Raw genomic sequence first — 20,014 nt, 5'->3', positions numbered from 1 at the left:
CCATGAAAAATGACATTTTTATTTTTACAAAATGAGGCTTGGAAATTGTAATGAAAATCTGACCTTCCACTTTAACGTGTAATTCCACCGCCACAAATTGGGTTGTTTGATCCACATTTTTCTAGAAAAATGCTTTTTGAAATAGTGTTGTGATGGAAAATTTGTAATTAAAAAATACGAAAAAATTTTGAGTTTACATGTAATATTATTTTATTAAAAATATGTGATTGAAATGATGTCAAATCACTTTTGAAAAATGTATTTTGAAAAAAAATGAAACTCAAACAAGGGCTTAATATTTTTGGCCACGTGGCATTATTTTTTAAGGAACTATTATGAATATTTGATGTAGAGTGGACAAATAAAAATCTGCAGTTTCATCTTCACAGCATAACCTCTCCTATGTACCGAGTTTCTATCTATTCCAAACAAATCTGAGGGTGATAATCAGCACAAAAAACAGAGGTAATTTTCATTCGTCTTCAAGACTTCGATTTTATTTTTGTAGCTATTGAAATATCAAAACGAAGATCTATGTGGAAATGACAAATTAAATTTATTTCTGGGCTATAGGGAATAGGTTTTTCAAGATCTAAAGTATCCTACTTCATAGCTGATTTCTGCATATACTCCTCGTAAGAATTGTAGTTTTTAGTAATATGTCTCTGAAAAATACGAATGAAATCATCCAGTAGTTGACCAGATCCATATGGAATTAGAAACCTATTTCTTTAACAATTTGCTTTAAATACTCTCAGGCAAATAGAATTATTTTATGAATGATAATGAATCACTTGATTGGGTTCATTGACTCAAGAATTGCATTTTTATATTATTGTTTTATCTTCAAGAATTTTTTAAAATAAAGAGTGATACATATTTGCAATTTCAAGAAAACTATATGTGTGCTCTTTATTTTCCTTTTCCCCATAAACCATTATGACTCAATATTTCCCCTCAATTAAAGTTATTAACTAATATATAGTGATGTAATGCATATAAATTCGTGAAATAATATGAAAACATTAAAAGTTTTATATAGAGAGCCGATTTGGCTCTCTATATGTGGAGAGTCGAGTCTGCTCTTTTTGAATATAAAGTTTTTGTTGGATTCCTTGAAAAGATTATTGACTCTCTTAAATAAAGAGAATTAGGCTAACAAAGTGCATTTTGGAGATGCTCTAACAGCACATCACAAGAAAAAATTGCTTCTAATTTTTTATGAATTATCTAAGTATCTATCTTCATATTAAGCCCTTGATTGGTTTAGCTAAAAATCAGGTTTTAGTTTTGATAAAATTTGATGAAATGTATGGTTGAAAAGTTGATAAAAGTCTTACATGACATTTGTGGTTGAAAAAATGAGGGCAAAACAGGGCTAATTCTTGCTGGCATGCTTACTTTTGGATTCCATTGAGACCATCTCAAACTTTGGTGAAAATTTGCATATATACAAAGATAGAAAGATGTTGTACTCATTTCATTTCTGTATACAGAGAATTGCTTAAATTGGAAGCAAGATCAACTAAATGCTATAGTCAGTGTTACAATGCTGGTTGAAATTGAGAAGTTGCTCACAAAGAGTTTGATATGGTGCAGGGCTTCAAGCAAGAGTTAAGAAATTTAAGAGAATCATTGTACATGGTTAAGCAAGTCTTAGAGGATGCTGAACCATGCCAAGTTACAGATGGGACAGTCAAACTATGGCTCAAGAAATTCGAATTTGTTGCTGATGATTCTGATGAAGTTTTGGATGAGAGAAACTATGAACATTTGTCATGTACTCTGGAGATACAGAACCAGATGAAGCAAAACATATGGTTATGCTTCTCTTCTAATATGCTTTTGAGATTCAGATGGGAAATGGCTAATAGAATAAAAAATTTAAATGTGGAATTGAAACTGATAAATTATGAAGCTGATTGCCATGGCTTCCAGATGAGAGTTGCAGATTGTGCTCCTTATTCACCTCCCTTGAGGGAAACTGACAGCATAAGCTGTGATCATATTGTTTTGGGAAGAGATAACGATGCATTAAAAATTGTGAATATGTGGACTAAGCCCAGTAATGAATATGTTACCGTTATTCTTATTGTTGGAATTGGGGGACTCGGAAAGGAAACTTTAGCTTACTTAATATTAAATCATCACCTATAAAGAAGCATTTCGACAAAAGGATTGGGTTTGTGGATCACAAAATTTTGATGAGATAAAGATTTTTCAGGGAGATCTCTCGAATGCTCAGAAGAAAATTTTTGTGGAGAAAGTAGACAAGTTTGGGATGATTTCAAAAATATTATTGCATAAAGGAGATTCCACTATTGTGAATGAAAGAGATGCAAGTGTGCATCAATTATCAATCTGCGTGGTGATCCATATTGCTAAGAGAAATTGCTCGAAGATGAATGTTGGTCCATAATTAGGTCCAATTGTGACATCAATTGTCAACTCATATAGTGATCCATATTGCCAAGGGAAATTGCTAGGTGATGAATGCTAGTATATAATCAAAGCAAGGATGAATGCTGGTCTATAATCAAAGCAAGGATGAATGCTGGTCCATAATCAAAGCAAGGACATTTGTAAGTGGAGATGTACCCTAACTATCAGCCGAGTAGTTTGATAATAAATACGGAGGTCTATCACTCATAGCAAACATAGTTTAGGGAGTTTCGTGAAAAAAGGGAAAGAGGAATGGTCCTCTATCCTACAATCTATTTCAAATTCTGAATGAGATGAAGATAGTTTCTTGCTATAAAAGAAAGCTTTGATTGCTTACCATCTTCATCACTTAAAATAATTAAAAATATATATATTTTGCGTGCTGCTCAATATTTTTCAAGGATTTTGAAATAGATATAAAACAGTGATTCCAGCTCTAGATGACAGAAGGATTATCTTTCAGATAATCAACGAAGTGGTCTGGAAATTATAGCAATAGATATTTTATTATTTTGTTCCAAAATTCCTTCTTGCAAGAGGCATTAAAGGATATTTATGGCGACATTGAATTCGGTTTCAAAATCAGAAAAAAATTTTAAGGAGCATTTCACTGGAGACAACATTCCTCAAGTTAGATATTTTGCTGGGGGAAAAAAATCAATCAGAATAGAAATATAAAGGATCTCGAGAATGAAAAGTGTTGTTTGCGTACATTGTTTTTGCTGACAAATATACCTGGCAAAATGTTGTTGGACCTTAACCAGTGCATGGAGTAGGCAAATGACAATAGTATTGTTTCCAGCACTTAATAATTTGTATATATTAGTGATGCGGAAATCAGTTTGTATCTCTATGATATATAACGACAATCTCACCTCTTTTACAAAGCTATGAATAGATTGGACAAGAGAGCTCACTTGTCTCCCTGACGGGTTGTTTTACAACAATAAAAATTGTCAGGAATTCAACATTTGGAGGTGCCAGTATTGAAGGGAAATAACAGATGGTCTACACAGCCTCCAGCCTGTTGAGATATTGAGAATATGTGAACGCCCAAGTCTCCATTGAGTTCATATCCAAGTGGACAAAAAGGTTCCACATCCATTAGACATTCGGAAATTGTAATATCCTATGGATTGAGCAGCCTGCCAAGTGAAATGCTCAAGTATACTTCTCTTGAGACTCTCAACGGGGATGAGTGCAACAATCTGCATTCATTTCCAATAGATTTGGGGGAATGGCTTCTCTCACATCCTTGTGAATAAACAAATTTCTATGTCCCCAACTGACGAGTTTGCAGAAAGGGAATGGCTTCTTAGCAGCTTGACTGAATTAAGAGTTGGCCCATTTTCAGTTGAAGTGGATTTCAATTCATTCCAAGCAATTCCTGACGGCATAAAACTTCTTCTCTTTTCGTAGTACTTTATTTATATGAGTGGTCTCACTGGAACACTCTGCCATACCAGCTTTAGCATGTCAATGCGGTAACTGTGTTAGATTTGTATGATTGTGGGATTGAAGCTTTGCTTGAGCGGTCTGGGAACTTGTCATCTCTTTAAAATTGGAACTGTACAGGTAAGAAAAGCCAAGGCATATGCATCTGAGGAAGCCATTCAATACCTCACCAAATTACAAGAATTAGATATTAGCCACTGTATGCTATTAAAGGAAGTCTGCACCAAATAGAGGCCGTGATTCTGAGTGGCGCAAAATTTCTCATATTTGTGATGTTCATGGAGACTGATTTAATTTTAATTTGCCTCCATTTTTTGTGTTTTCTCGTGTAAGTATCTCCATTTTCATTAAATTCTAATTATTATTCATGATTTTCCTTTTCCAATCATTCACCCTTATTTATGCAGGTCACATTTTTAACTGGTTGCATATTATGCTAATATGGAGCCCCCTCGCATGTGCCGGTATGTATCAACTGAGAATCCCTCTCAATAATCATTTCTTTTAATTTTTAGTGCTATAATTTTGAATACAATTCCCTGTATAGCTAGTACTCTTTTTTGCTATTTAAAATATAATGTATAATTTTATTATTATTTTTTTATCTAAGTTGTTCATATTCATAATACCTTGTCCTCATGTCTTTAATGAAATACTTGTTAGCCTTGTACTGTATTGAACACTGTTGTAGAGTGTATACACTCGGAATGGTAACTTGGAGATTTTCGTATCTTTTTAGTACCATACATTTCTAGAGTTCAAAAATCGATTTCTGAAGTTTAAAATAGAGATTCAAAAGTCTGAAATCCATTTTAGAAGTTCAAATATCTGAGGAGTAAATTTAGAACTCAGAGACAGATTCTCTCTCAACGAGGGACTTCAGCAAGCTGGTAACACTCACTTTATGACAGAAGTTTTGGTATCATCTTTTAAGGTGAATCGCATAACTTTGAATGAATTTGGACAGTCTAAATTGCTGACTAAGGTAGCAGCTAGTAGATTTCCTTAATTCTTGCTCTTAATCTTGTCAGTAAGATGCGTCTTCATATAGATTTCTTCCAGTGGTTTTGTTATGGCTTTGAAATTTTGCAATTTGCAGCTTCAGATTAGATGGTGGTGGTGGGCGATTATCACGACTAGCTTCAACGGCAGAAACAATGGATTCCTCATCAACAACCAACAGATGATTGAAGACTCTCACTTTTTCTTTTTTCTTTTTTTTTCTTTTTTTGGGGGGGGGGGGGGGGGGGGGTTGATTGAACACGTTGTACTTCCTTAGGTTCATGTTCCATTATATTGTTATATTTTCAAGATTTGCGAGATTATTTCTACATTTGTTTGATTGTGTAATTAGCATATAAGCTTTCCTTCATTGTCATTTTTTTCGACAAAAAATTAATACAAATTCTCATTTATCTTGGATTGTACTGTCTCAGTTACATTCAGTTCATAGATTTTAAACATGGGTATATTCTTCTTATTTATTTATTTTTAAAGAACGGGAACTTGCAGAGAATTATATCTTGTCCAGAATTCTCCAAGAATAATATAACTTCCTGATCTCCTCTTTTCTCTCTTGTACAGAGACTTAGAGGACAACAACAAAACTGCTCAACAGTGAAATCAAACTGACATTGTTCAAAACATTGCTTTGGGTACACAAGAATCAATATTTTGCTTTTGAACATTTATCGTCTGATTAAATTATTTATTTAGTTTTTAAAAATTATTTTTTCCAAATTCGACTTAGACTTAAAAACATAAGAATATAATAAAATATATTGCTCTTGTTTGAATCCTATTTTTAATCAAAATTTATTCTTCAAAAGTGATTTGATCTCACTTCAATTACATGTTCTTCAATAAAATAATATTAAGTACAATTCTAAATTTTTTCTTTATTTTTTAACCACACATTTCTTATCAATAGACTGTTCAAAAATATATATTTTGGACAAGAATAGAGCTCAAACAAGGGCGTAATAAGTAAAAAGATTCAGGACGGTATTACTATTTTGAGGAGGGGAAATGCTGCCATCCACAACGAGAAAATGTTTTATCAAGTTGCTTGTCATTATTTAATTTATTTTGGCCTTTTATTTATCTTTTAATATCTTAAAAATTAATAAGTGAAAAGTGAAATTAAAAATCCTTGAAAGGTAAAGTACGATGCAAATTTATGAATCTAAGCAAAGAATACTTCATCTATAAAATATGGAAAATACCATTTGTACAGAAAAATGGTTTACCACCTTCTTAACAGATTCTCACATTCGCGTGGGACCCGAGTGAAAAAAATGATAAAAAATTGCTCCCCCTCCCTCTAAGAGTCTGTTCTGTCAAGAAGGGTGTCAAACCCTTCCTATACAAACAGCAAGGTCCAACATATAGCTCCTAAGTATTAAGTGATAAAATTCTATATAGAATAAATATGAAAATCTAGACCAACATATTGGGGTTTTAGTCATTCCTTTTATTAAGGTTGATCTTTTAAGATGAAACCCAAAGAATGAAAAACCCTTTTTTCAAAATTAGTTTTCAAATAAAAATTAAAGTAATTTTTTCCAAAAATTCTTTCACGTGAAACAAAAGCAAAATTTATGTCGCTTTAAGTAACTTTCCAAAACTTTGTATTTGTGGCCACGCTTGTTGATTTAGCTTATGAATGAAATATTTCGTCAGTGTATCTAGATTAATTAAAACAATTTTAGATTAAAAAGGCTAGTTTTAATCAAAAGAAAATTAGCTTAAATTTTATTTTTATTTACAAGAGGGAATATTAAGATTGAGAATTAAATTTTAATTCTTATTCATACCAAGGACCATATTTTAAGTAGTTCGTAAATGAAAATAAGACTAATATCTTGATTATTAAATAATGCCCAACGTATTTCTTTTTTGAATCTCTTGATTCTGACATCCTTATAATTATCCAGGTGTTAGAAAGGCCGGTTCTTCCATGAATGTCATTCTCATCTTCATTTCTTGTTTTTAACATTGGCAAAAGTAGATTCTTCATGAGGGGCTAACTAGTGCTCTAATTTTTTAGTTATTCCTGCTGACATGGAATCGAATTCGATCAAAGCTTGCTCGAGTAGGTGACTTGGATACCACAAAAGATCCTCGATTATCATCTTTACATAGAGCTCATTGAATTATTCGATCTCCATCTCTTTTTCTCTAGTCGAGTACAAAAAATATTAGAAATTGTACAAAATACAGAGCAGATTAATTCAAAAGAAAGGAAAAATGCATTCTCTGGTTAGTGCCTGCTGAAACCAAAGGAATATACTCCGCGAACATTGCTCGTTGCTTGATAGGCATAAATAAAGAGAAGGGGAAACCAGGTGTGAAAGGCTTGCACAAAGGAGGCGAACACTCTCCCATCTGGCTAGCTAGAAATCGTTATTGAAGAGCACATGACTAGTAAGTAAAATGTAATACTATGACAAAATCAGTTATGAGCTAGTCCATAATAGGCTGCCACCTCTTAGTTTTCTCAGAATGACCAAATTGCCCCAAAATTCAAAGGGAAATTTATAAATACATCCCGCTTCAGAAGAGTAAGTCGTGCAAATTCAAATATCTCCCTCACAAATAGTCATTTCTCCTATTCTAATTTGAGCATCAAAACTAATGAGTTTAGGAGGCAAAAATCCTAGTTAGGTGAGAGAAATTATTGATCTGATTTCTATCGTCAATAAATTGGCGTCATATGTGTAAAATTGTGATCCAGATAGTAATAGTTGGAGAATGTTTTCACCACATGCTCCTGGATAATGAAAGCACAAACAATGTGTTTTATAATGGACCATTCTATCCTAATGTCTCTAAAGTACAATTAAAGAATCTTGTGCAGGAATCATGAAAGTAACAAAAAAGGAGACATGAGAGAATACTGTTGCCATAGTTGAAACAATTAACCCGAAGTGTAAATTGAGAATTGACGACTCAATTGACCTCGCATAACTGATTACATTTTAGAGAGGATGCATTAAAAGTGAGTAAATACGCTACTAGAAAATGAATTTATTGTGAAGATCAATAACCAGTTTATATATGTAATTATATCCTAGTACCAAAGAGCAAGGAAAAATGGTGAATGTGTCAAAATTTCACAGACTTGAATAAAGTTTGTCCTAAAAATAGCTTTCTACTCACTAGAATTGATTAGCGGGGTGAATGCAACTGTGAGACACGAGCTATTAAGTTTCATGAATACATATTCGGGATGTAATCAGATCTCTATGTATGACCTAACGAGGAAAACACCACATTAGTGACAGATCGAGGACTATACTGTTATAATGTAATGTCCTTGGGCCCATGTGCCAAAGTTAGTAAACAAAATGTTCGCAAATCAGTTAGGAAAAATGATGGAAGTATATATTGATTATATGTTGTTATAATGTAATGTCCTTGGGCCCACGTGCCAAAGTTAGTAAACAAAATGTTCGCAAATCAGTTAGGAAAAACGATGGAAGTTCATATTGATTATATGCTGGAGAAAAGTCTTCAAGTTGAGGGATACTTAAATACTTAGAAGAGGCTTTCAATGTATTATGAAAATATAGGCCGGAGTTCAGTTCACTAAAATGCACATTTGGATTTAAACCTGAAAAGTTACTCAGATAAAATCCACAGCCTCCTCTTCTTTGATAGTGGAAGTAGTTTGTTTCTCCTCATATTCTCCCTTAGAGTCTTTTTTCTGCCAAATTCATGAAAATATAATGTCTTCCTCGTTCTGCTTGTCATAGACCTCATCCAGGTCCACAATTGGAATCATGCCTCCCACATATGTCAACTGAAATTTTAGTGTATTATCGTGTGACAAGGGACTCGAAAGATTTCTCATATTACTTTGAAATTCATGGGCTTTTGAACTTCCTTACAATTTTTCCAAAAAAAAAAAAAAAAGAGAGAGAGAGAATATATATATATTTTTTTGAATTTTCAATAGCAACCATAACATGATCAAGTTTTCATGGTAAATGTTACTAACCACATGTGAAGCTTCCAATGGGGCCACGTAGAAGCACAGCATACACACGTGGCATTCAATCAAGAATAAAGAAAGAAGTATTGGCTAATGCCCCACTGCTGAAGTGCTCTCATCATTTGGGCGAAGTGTTTTTCTCCTTTCTGTTGAACTCCTTCACATCTGAGGTCTGTTGCTCTCAAGAGTAGTTCTGATATGTGTATCTTTAAGAATAATTGATGTGACATCCTTATATAGCAGACGAAGCCACATGGATCTAATCCAATGGACCACTTCAGCTTGGTCACTATATATAGCAGTCTTCGTGACATTCTAAGGTGATGGGTTTTTCATACATAAAAATGGGTTATTGTTTTTCTCTCCATGAATATTTTCTCTTTTCTGTAAATGCACTTTCAATCATAACACATCTTGTTTTACATTATCAACTATATTTAGCCAATTCTTGGGCTCTTCGCTGAAGATCCAAACTCGATTTAATTTTTTCTCTTTTGTGCCATCACAAACAAGCACATAAAGAGTAGTTGCCAGGGTTCCCAGAATTGTGTACACTCAGGATATGAAAGCATGACATTCCATAAGACTAAAACTCATGCAGTGAACATATTCTAATTATACATAAACTGCGAGTTAACAACTCATCAGCATAGCAAAGAAAATTCATTTCTGAACATAAAAAATCACTAGTGCAAAAATTCAAGTCACTAGCATTTGTCTTCATCAATTAAACTAACATACATCGCTGGCATTTGTCTTCATCAATTAAACTAACATACATGTTCTAAGTTGGCCAAATCACCTACTAAGAGATAACCTTTTTATTGCAAAGCAGACAACATTAGATTTCCTTAACGAAAACATTATACATCCAAAATATAAGTGCCAATAGGTATGAACACAATCTTTGTAAATAGTACTTGAATTGCTAATCTTCTTGGTTGGGTATGAACACAATCTCTGTAAATAATACCAGAAGAAATGCACATAAACCTCAAATCTTTACAATTCCAATTTGGGTTGAAGGAAAAATTAAATACACACACATCGAAATTTTTTTCTTCTTCTAGTTCGGGTGTAAGAACAAATTAAATACACACACTATGATAATTTATCCTTCGTCCAATTCGGGTTGGTCGAAATTTGAAATACTTACATATTTATAAATTGTGTCGAAATGGGTCGCAACTTTTGCCCCTTTTTCAATTCCTTTCAATTTCTCTTCAATTTGCAAGTACAGAACGCTGTAAAACCTTTGAACTATTTTATTATTCGAAAACTGTAAAATCAAGGATAATGGATGCCAAATATATCATGCTTACATAATGCGTGCTGCTAGATTCCGTCTGAGGCGATGGATGGCGTTAGAGACGATCAATTTGCACACGATGGAGCTCCCGTCTTATGGCTAAAAAAAAAGGCAACCGCGAGCTTAACCTAGGTTGGAAAACCCAAACATGGAGACGATTGATAAATTAATCGCTGCCTTCTTACTCCGGCTGAGATGGAGTGCTCGACTTCGAACCAATTTTCGCCTCCAAGGGTTCTCTCTGATTTGGGGATAATGGTGCGAGTGAAAATGATGAATGGGTTTGCTTAGTAAGTGGGCCGGTTTAAGATTTTGACCCAGATAAATGGTTTAAGTTTTGACCCGGCTTCGTTAAAATGCGACATGTCACCGTGTAAACTGGGGTGTAAGGCAGCGAGTACGAGTAGCACGGTTGAAATTAAAAACTATTAAACATCGAACCAACACAGAAGCCATACGAAAACCAATTGTAGAGATGAGCTGGATGACTCAATTGATGAAAAAATTTCACATGTCACCAAATTAATTTTTGTACATGTGACAAAAATTTATTACCTTTTAACTTATTCACTTTGATTTCGAGAGATTTGTGTTGATACTAGTTATAAACTAGAGTAAAAAAAAAATATGAGAAAAGTCAATAGAATTATGTGTTTTATTCAAACTAAATCTCTACATTTATACAAAAAAAAAAGGTAACAAAAGATACAATGGTAATAATAATTTTAATTTTAAAGATAAAATTTTACAACATATTTTAATTTGAGGAAATTGTATTCTATGTCATTTCTGGCTTTTCACTTTCAAAAATGTCACTTTTCATAACCTTTACAAGATCGTCATTTTTGGACATTTTTACTCCCCACAGAATTTAAATACCCTACACGTCTTTGAGTTGACAACATAAAAACTATTTCAAGTTTTGTCAAATTTTTACTTCAAATTTTGTTGAATTTGTTTGGCTTGTGAAAGCTGATTTTTGTATTATACTTAGCCATCTAATTTCTTGTACCTCAAAATATAAATCAGATTTTAGTCATTTCCCAAAGATAAAAGGATTTGATTTCGCTTATACTTTTTCTAGCTGCCTACTAATATTGAAAAGTCATCAAAATATCTTGTAAATATTGTCAGGGATTATTTAAGTTAGAAAAATATTAGTTGGCAAATGAAGAATGGCAAGTTGGTAGTTTGTACATCATAATACCCTTTAATTTACTTGAGGAACAAATAAAAATCAATATGCACACACCATACCATATTGTAATAGTATTGTAGGAGTGAACAACCTTAACTTCCCAATCAGTGATTGTTAAATTGGGGCTCTAATGTTCATTTGGCAAATCCCTCTCACTCAAAGCATACACCATCCAGACACTTATATTTTTGGCTCTGTTCATTCACTAGTAATTTTTTTCTTCAAAACTTATGTTAAAAGTTGGGTTGTATCAATTATAATTTGATATATATATATATATATATATATATATATATATTTATTTATTTATTTATTTATTTCATATTAAATTAATCAATTTCCTTGTATTGATAACCAAAATTCCTTTCTTTTCCTTTTTGTCTACATTAGCACACTGCATTAACCATATAACTCCTCATTCCTTCAATTTGATTTAACCTCCATTAGTTGGAGTATATTCCTAATATTACCATACACCCACTTTTACATTCTCATCTGTACAAAACTATGGCATTTTTGTATATATGTAACACCGTAATGTAATGTATAATTCGTTTGAAAAGTGATTTTCCTGTTTCTGTCAAATGAATCAGAGTCTGACATGAATATCATTTCAATGCCATTTAGTAGGATTCAAATGAATCCTTTTACTGATGATATTAATCAATTAATTAGTGACTTTAATGACTTAAAAGAATTTTTTTATATTAATGAGCATTTATTCCCCAACTGCTCTTGATGTTCTTTATCGAATTACAGCTTATTTGTCCATTTCATTAAAGAATGACTATAAAATGTCATTGTTTTAGATTTAATATACTATTTTTATTTTTAAATTCAAATCTTTGAAACATTTGTTCCACTTTAAAACTTGGGAGGCAGTTTGGCATTTTAATATCAGAAAAATATAGTGTCATTCTATTCATACGTGCATATATAAAGTCGACTCGACTTTCATGGTTAAAAAATTTCTACCTCATGCTGTTCTATGGTGAATATAAACTGATAATTTGATATGATTAGGAAGGTAACACTATCACTATAACATGTCATATATTCTTGACTTCCATTTATGCTTCATAAATCTTTGTGGACGTAACTAGATTATTCTAATATGTTTGATAGAGATTCAACTATTACCTCTTCTTATATTATTCTTCGTATTCTCTTTTATGTTAATTTCTTTGCCATGCATGTGGTAGTGTTGATTTCATAACTTATGTACATCTAAGACATCTTATTGTTTTATCGTTTATGTGTAGAATTTTTTAAGTGAACTGTTTAATTTGTCACAATGAAAGTCTGTACAATTATAAATTGTTGAAATACGAAAACTTCTCCACAGATCAGTTATGTGACCCACCTGCCACGATAAACTATTGTTCTCGACAGTTTGTTTCAGTTATTCTCGATGGATGACTAGATATCGATAGATGAGTGGAGAAATCTGTCGATATGAATTGTCATTCTCGACAAATGAACTGTCGTTCTCGATAGTTAAATGCAATATTTCTCGAATATTATAATTTTTTTTTGCTTTCTTACACGTGTACTTCGCATTAACATGTACGAGTTATTATGCTATGGATTTTTATCTATTTGTTGTTGTACCTTGTTCTTGCAGATGAATTTTAAATTTCTCCTCCTCAAAAATGCGCGCTTGGGTGCCCACATTTTGCAAAGGAGCAATTGCAAGTACCTGAAAATGATAATGGACAATTTTGATGATTGACAATAGGCAGATTTCGAAAACTCTTAACTTAGGTTACTATCATCTCATTCTGTAGTATGCAAACTAGAAATATTGAACTCATGTCCGTTAGTGTTACAAATGTTGTTTTCAAGTAGATGGAAAAACTATAAAGCCCGAAGTGTCATGCCCAGACAACGAGGAAGTTCCTTCTGGTTGTGGTATGATGGAGGCGGCCACCATACCTATCGAATGCAACGATGTTGTTTACACAAGGAGGCAGTGATCGGCATGCATTTGATTTTCAGTAGCATCCACCAATACTCCACACACCAAGGAGAGGACAAAGAGAGTAAAGAAATAGTGTGACGAAATTTGTTAATACTATGTTAGAATCGATTTTTAATAGTGTAGTAAATGACCACATTTTGCTTTCTTCTAAGAATCCGGTTATAAACACAATTTGGTTGCATCTACGTATGATTATGCATTTTATCATTTACCATACTCGTTGGATTGTTTAATTAGCACAAGATAAAATTGTTGAATTTCTTAATTGAAATCTGATTATGAGGAACTTAAATACCAAAAAGACATCAAGACCATGCAACAATTAAGATACAAAAGTATCCACGAAAATTGATTACCAATAGTTATATGCAGAAAATTATAAGATAAAATGGTACATATGATTTAAGATTTACATTTTCCATAAAAATTGATTACCAACAATTACATGCGGGAAACTTTAAAATAAAATGATACATATCATTTAATATTCACATTTTCCATAAATTATGGACAAAGTGTAGGAGATAAATGTACACTAAAACCTTAAATCATCACACTAATTGTCACTTAAACAACATTTGGAGCTGTGATTTGGTGGTTGTGTACTAAATAACCATAATTGCTTCCCTCCAAGAATTTGATTATAAATAGCATGACATGACTGTCTTCTCAGTTACATTTAACACTTCTCTATCTTTGTGATACTTTATACATCAAACATTTGAACTTGGTTCACTCAATACAATCATATCGAGATAATGGGTTTGTTTATGAGAAGCAATGAACCGTTGAGCCTGAATGAGCTTTTGTCAATACCCAGTTAGTCCCTATTTTTTCCCATTATAATTTATTCGGACGATGAGGAAGTCAACCATCCAATTGGTAGGAGAGCCATTTTTGCTATTCCTTTTCCCAACCTGGATGAAATTTCAAGTGAAACCTCGCAGTCACCACCTAGTGTAGTCTATGATGTGTTTAAGTTCATGGTTTTGTATGAAGATGAATTCGACAATGATGAGTCGTTGGCGAATGTTCCACCTCATGATATAATTGTTATAAGTTTGGATGATTTTGATGAAGACAGTGGGAGCAACATTCAAATGTTGACAACGATTCAATTGGGCTATAATTGCGTATGTTTGTCTACTAAATTATGTATTATAGTTTTGTCGGGGATGAACATGGTAATATCTTTACCAAATGTTCTGCAATAGCATCTCCCTTTTGCATTTTTGTTTTGCAGCCAACTGTCGGAATAACAGATGCCTTCTATCGGGATTGATAGTTTAACTGTCGGGATGTTATACAATATTTTGATCATGTAAGTATTTTGCTTCTGAATTTAAACACGACTAATGTTTGCAAATGATAATCAAATGATAATGACAATGCTAGTTGAAAATGATAATATAAGTTGAGAATGTGCTTAGGAATAGCATGTCTAAATTTTTTACTTTACAACCAACTGTCGAGAATGATAGAAACCTTCTATCGGGATCGATTGTTTAACTATCTGGATATTATGCAATAGTCTGTCTACGTAAGTATTTTGCTTACGAACTTACACAAGATTCGTGTTTTTAAATGATAATGTAAGTTAAAAATGATTATATAAATTGAGAATGTGCTCAGGAACAACATGTTCCCTTATGCATCTTATTTGTGTAAATTTTTTTACTTTGCAACAATCTGTCAAGAATAACAGAACCTTCTGTTGGGATCGACGCTTTAACTGTTAGATGATATGCAATAATTTGTGTATGTAATTATTTTATTTGTGAGCTTAAACACGATTGAAGATACCAAAATGATAATGAAATCAAAATAATAATATAACTTTAGAATGTACAATGCTATCGGGGGAATATTCAAAATACAACTTCAACGACTTTCAGATATCAAACCTATTTATGTGAGTTGTATTAGAATGGAGGTTGAAGTATGTGGTCCAGTTACGACCAACTCTATCACAACGAGTGCAGAGGGTAATACTTGTCGAAACCGTAATGAAAGTGGTTGGTCCCCTTCCACTTCCATTCGTCATCCACATGAACAAACTTTTCTCACACGATGAATTTCAAATGATTACTATTATTTGAAAGTTGAGATTGTAATGGTAAGAACTTTACATAATCAATATGTCGGCATTTAATAGCTTGAAAGTGGCACTTTCGAATATTTAAATCTATACATTAGCAAATCGTGAAGTGAAGGGTTGAAATGTCTATTCTGATAGTTTTCAAGTGTCGAATTTCAAAATATCGAGTGCTACAGTTGAAATATCTAACTTGACAATTTCTAAACAGTTAAACACTTAAATATATATATTTGGAACATATTTATCATCACAATAAGTGTGGTCATCAATATCGTGCTTGAATGACAATGTTTTTTCCAAATAACTTGCGTTGCAAGTCGTTAAAAAGACAATCCTTCAAAACATTTATTTGGTTTGATTGGAAGAAATTAATGAAAACATTAATTATGATAATCAATTTTCAACTACAATATAATGATATCTTCCCAAATAAAATAACTCAATACTTTATTAAATATGGAATCTTTCACATTTTATAAAGGGCATTGGTATCTTTATTCAAAAATATTTGAAAAAACAAATAAACCAGTGAATAATAATTTTCAAAATTTCAAATAAATATGACTATACTGCATTTAACATTTTAAAAATAGTAAGTTATAAGATAAAAATATGAACTGTTTGTAATATGCCAACATTTCAAAATAGATGATGAATTCAATAGTAATATCTTCTTGATGAAGAAATGAAGAAAATGGTTTAGAAGTTAAGGTTTGTAAATTGTAGAAGAAATTTGTTTATGATCCCTTTTCAAATTTTTCTCTCTCTTTATTTATTTATTTATTTACAAATTCATATTACCCAATGTAATAGACATATATCCGATATTTATAGTATACAAATTAAATCATCACATCGTAACATCAATATTATTTAAATCAAGCGTTAATGAACATTAAATGCTCCTAAAATGATATTACCAAGGGTAGTTTGGACCTTTCACACTAAAAAATTGATATTTTTGAGCACCATTAGTAAAACTGACAAATTTTGGTAGATTTTCAAATTTAGCCCCCCATTTGTTTCCTATTTTTTTTAGTAAGGATGCATTTTGAAATAGTTGATTGATAAAGAATCAAGAATGTATGGTTAAGAAATAAGAAAACGTTTTAATTTTATGTGTAATATTATTTTATTGAAAAACGTGTGATTAAAAAGAATAGAGAAAAAAATATATTTTGAGAAAAATGAGTATCAAGCAGGGCTTAGTGCTATCCATGAAAAACGACCTTTTTATTTTTACAAAATGAGGCTTGGAAATTATAATGAAAATCTGACCTCTCACTTTAACGTGTAATCCCACCACCATAAATTGGGTTGTTTGAATCCCATTTTTCTAGAAAAATACATTTTGAAATAGTGTTGTGATGAAAAATGTGTAGTGAAAAAATACGAAATTTTTTAGAGTTTGCATGTAATATTATTTTATTAAAAAATATGAGATTGAAATGATGTTATACTACTGTTGAAGAATATATTTTGATAAAAAGAGAGGGACTCAAAAAAGGCTTATTCCAATTTTTGGCCAAGTGGCATTATTTTAAGAAACTATTATGAATATTTGATGTACAGTAGAGAAATAAAAATCTGCAGTTCCATCTTCATAGCATTTCCTCTCCTATGTACCGAATTTCTATCTATTCCAAACAAATCTGAGGGTGATAATCAGCACAAAAAACAGAGGTAATTTTCATTCGTCTTCAAGACTTCTATTTTATTTTTGTAGCTATTGAAATATCAAATCGAAGATCTATGTGGAAATGACAGGTTAAAATTATTTCTGGGCTATTGGGAATAGGTTTTTCAAGATCTAAAGTATCGTACTTCATAGCTGATTTCTGCATATACTCCTCGTAAGAATAGGAGTTTTTAGTAATATATCTCTGAAAAATACCAATGAAATCATCCAATAGTTGACCAGATCCATATGGAATTAGAAACCTATTTCTTTAACAATTTTCTTTAAATACTGTCAGGCAAATAGAATTATTTTATGAATGATAATGAATAACACTTGATTGGGTTCATTGACTCAAGAATTGCATTTTTATATTATTGTTTTATCTTCAAGAATTTTTTTAAAATAAAGAGTGATACATATTTGCAATTTCAAGAGCACTATATGTGTGTGCGCTTTATTTTCCTTTTTCCCATAAACCATTATGACTCAACGTTTTCCTTCAATTAAAGTTATTAACTAATATATAGTGATGTAATGTATATAAATTTGTGAAATAATATGAAAACATTAGAAGTTTTATATAGAGAGCAGATTTGGCTCTCTATATGTGGAGAGTCGAGTCTGCTCTTTTTGAATATAAAGTTTTTGTTGGATTCCTAGAAAAGATTATTGACTCTTCTTAAATAAAGAGAATTAGGCTAACAAATTGCATTTTGGAGATGCTCGAACAGAACATCACAGGAAAAAATTGCTTCTAATTTTTTATGAATTATCTATCTTCATATTAAGCCCTTGATTGGTTTAGCTAAAAATCAGATTTTAGTTTTGATAAAATTTCATGAAATGTATGGTTGAAAAGTTGATAAAAGTCTTACATGACATTTATGGTTGAAAAAATGATGGCAAAACAGGGCTAATTCTTGCTGGCATGCTTACTTTTGGATTCCATCAAGACCATCTTAAATTTTGGTGAAAATTTGCATATATACAAAGATAGAAGATGTTGTACTCATTTCATTTCTGTATATAGAGAACTGCTTAAATTGGAGGCAAGATCAAGTAAATGCTATAGTCAGTGTTACAGTGCTGGTTGAAATTGAGAAGTTGCTCACAAAGAGTTCGATATGGTGCAGGGCTTCAAGCAAGAGTTAAGAAATTTAAGAGAATCGTTGTACATGGTTAAGCAAGTCTTAGAGGATGCTGAACCATGCCAAGTTACAGATGGGACAGTCAAACTATGGCTCAAGAAATTCGAATTTGTTGCTTATGATTCTGATGAAGTTTTGGATGAGAGAAACTATGAAGATTTGTCATGTACTCTGGAGATACAGAACCAGATGAAGCAAAACATATGGTTATGCTTCTCTTCTAATATGCTTTTGAGATTCAGATGGAAAATGGCTAATAGAATGAAAAATTTAAATGTGGAATTGAAACTGATAAATTATGAAGCTGATTGCCATGGCTTCCAGATGAGAGTTGCAGATTGTGCTCCTTATTCACCTCCCTTGAGGGAAACTGACAGCATAAGTTGTGATCATATTGTTTCGGGAAGAGATAATGATGCATTAAAAATTGTGAATATGTGGACTAAGCCCAGCAATGAATATGTTACCGTTATTCTTATTGTTGGAATTGGGGGACTCGGAAAGGCAACTTTAGCTTACTTAATATTAAATCATCACCTATAAAGAAGCATTTCGACAAAAGGATTGGGTTTGTGGATCACAAAATTTTGATAAGATAAAGATTTTTCAGGGAGATCTCTCGAATGCTCAGAAGAAAATTTTTAAAGAGAAAGTAGACAAGCTTGGGATGATTTCAAAAACACTATTTGTATAAAGGAGATTCCATTATTGTGAATGAATGAGATGCAAGTGTGCATCAATTGTCAACCTGCATGGTGATCCATGTTGCTAATAGAAATTGCTCGAAGATGAATGTTGGTCCATAATGTGGTCCAATTGTGGCATCAATTGTCAACCCGTATGCTTATCTATATTGCCAGGGGAAATTGCTAGGTGATGAATGCTAGTCCATAATCAGAGCAAGGATAAATGCTGGTCCATAATCAAAGCAAGGACATTTGTAAGTGGAGATGTACCAGAACTATTAGCCGAGGGGTTTGATAATAAATATGGAGGTCTATCACTCATAGCAAACATGGTTTAGGGAGTTTCGTGATAAAAGAGAAAGATGAATGGTTTTCTATCCTACAATCTATTTCAAATTCTGAATGAGATGAAGATAGTGTCTTGCTATAAAAGTAAGCTTCTATCACTTACCATCTTCATCACTTAAAATAATTAAAAATATATATATTTTGCGTGCTGCTCAATATTTTTCAAGGATTTTGAAATAGATATAAAACATCGATTCCAGCACTAGATGACAGAAGGATTATCTTTCAGATAATCAAGGAAGTGGTCTGGAAATTATTGCAATAGATATTTTATTATTTTGTTCCAAAATTCCTTCTTGCTAGAGCCATTAAAGGATATTTATGGCGACATTGAATTCGGTTTCAAAATCAGAAAAAATTTGAAGGAGCATTCCACTGGAGACAACATTCCTCAAGTTAGAAATTTTGCTGGGGGGAAAAAATCAATCAGAATAGGAATATAAAGGATCTCGAGAATGAAAGTGTTGTCTGCATACATTGTTTTTGCTGACAAATATACCTGGCAAAATGTTGCTGGACCTTAACCGGTGCATGGAGTAGTCAAATGACAATAGTATTGTTTCAAGCACTTAATAATTTGTATATCAGTGATGCGGAAATTAGCTTGTATCTCTATGATATATAACGACAATCTCACCTCTTTTACAAAGCTATGAATAGATTGGACAAGAG

General features: G+C 32.2%; 1 protein-coding gene and 1 long non-coding RNA gene across 4 annotated transcripts; both read left to right on the top strand.

The window, feature by feature from the left end:
- The first annotated feature begins 1,777 nt into the window (after nucleotides 1-1,777).
- On the top strand, nucleotides 1,778-5,092 carry LOC111376837. The gene is made up of 3 exons (XR_002699558.1): nucleotides 1,778-4,225; nucleotides 4,305-4,361; nucleotides 4,997-5,092. It is a non-coding gene; the product is annotated as an uncharacterized LOC111376837 (long non-coding RNA).
- Nucleotides 5,093-17,073: 11,981 nt separating this feature from the next.
- LOC111376844 (putative disease resistance protein RGA4) lies at nucleotides 17,074-18,887 on the top strand. 3 transcript variants are annotated; one of them, XM_022999837.1, is made up of 2 exons: nucleotides 17,074-17,162; nucleotides 18,294-18,887. In XM_022999837.1, exon 2 carries the CDS (start codon nucleotides 18,336-18,338, stop codon nucleotides 18,849-18,851), a length of 516 nt encoding a protein of 171 aa, XP_022855605.1. In that variant the 5' UTR covers nucleotides 17,074-17,162; nucleotides 18,294-18,335; the 3' UTR covers nucleotides 18,852-18,887. The 3 variants fall into 3 exon arrangements, with proteins under 3 accessions (XP_022855605.1, XP_022855603.1, XP_022855604.1); XM_022999835.1 differs by having other exon boundaries at nucleotides 18,191-18,887; XM_022999836.1 differs by having other exon boundaries at nucleotides 18,072-18,887.
- Nucleotides 18,888-20,014: the final 1,127 nt, after the last annotated feature.

This window comes from Olea europaea, unplaced genomic scaffold (assembly GCF_002742605.1).
Source record: "Olea europaea var. sylvestris unplaced genomic scaffold, O_europaea_v1 scaffold1565, whole genome shotgun sequence".
Classification (NCBI taxonomy): Eukaryota; Viridiplantae; Streptophyta; class Magnoliopsida; order Lamiales; family Oleaceae; genus Olea; species Olea europaea.
This window is presented reverse-complemented; position numbering and strand designations above follow the sequence as displayed.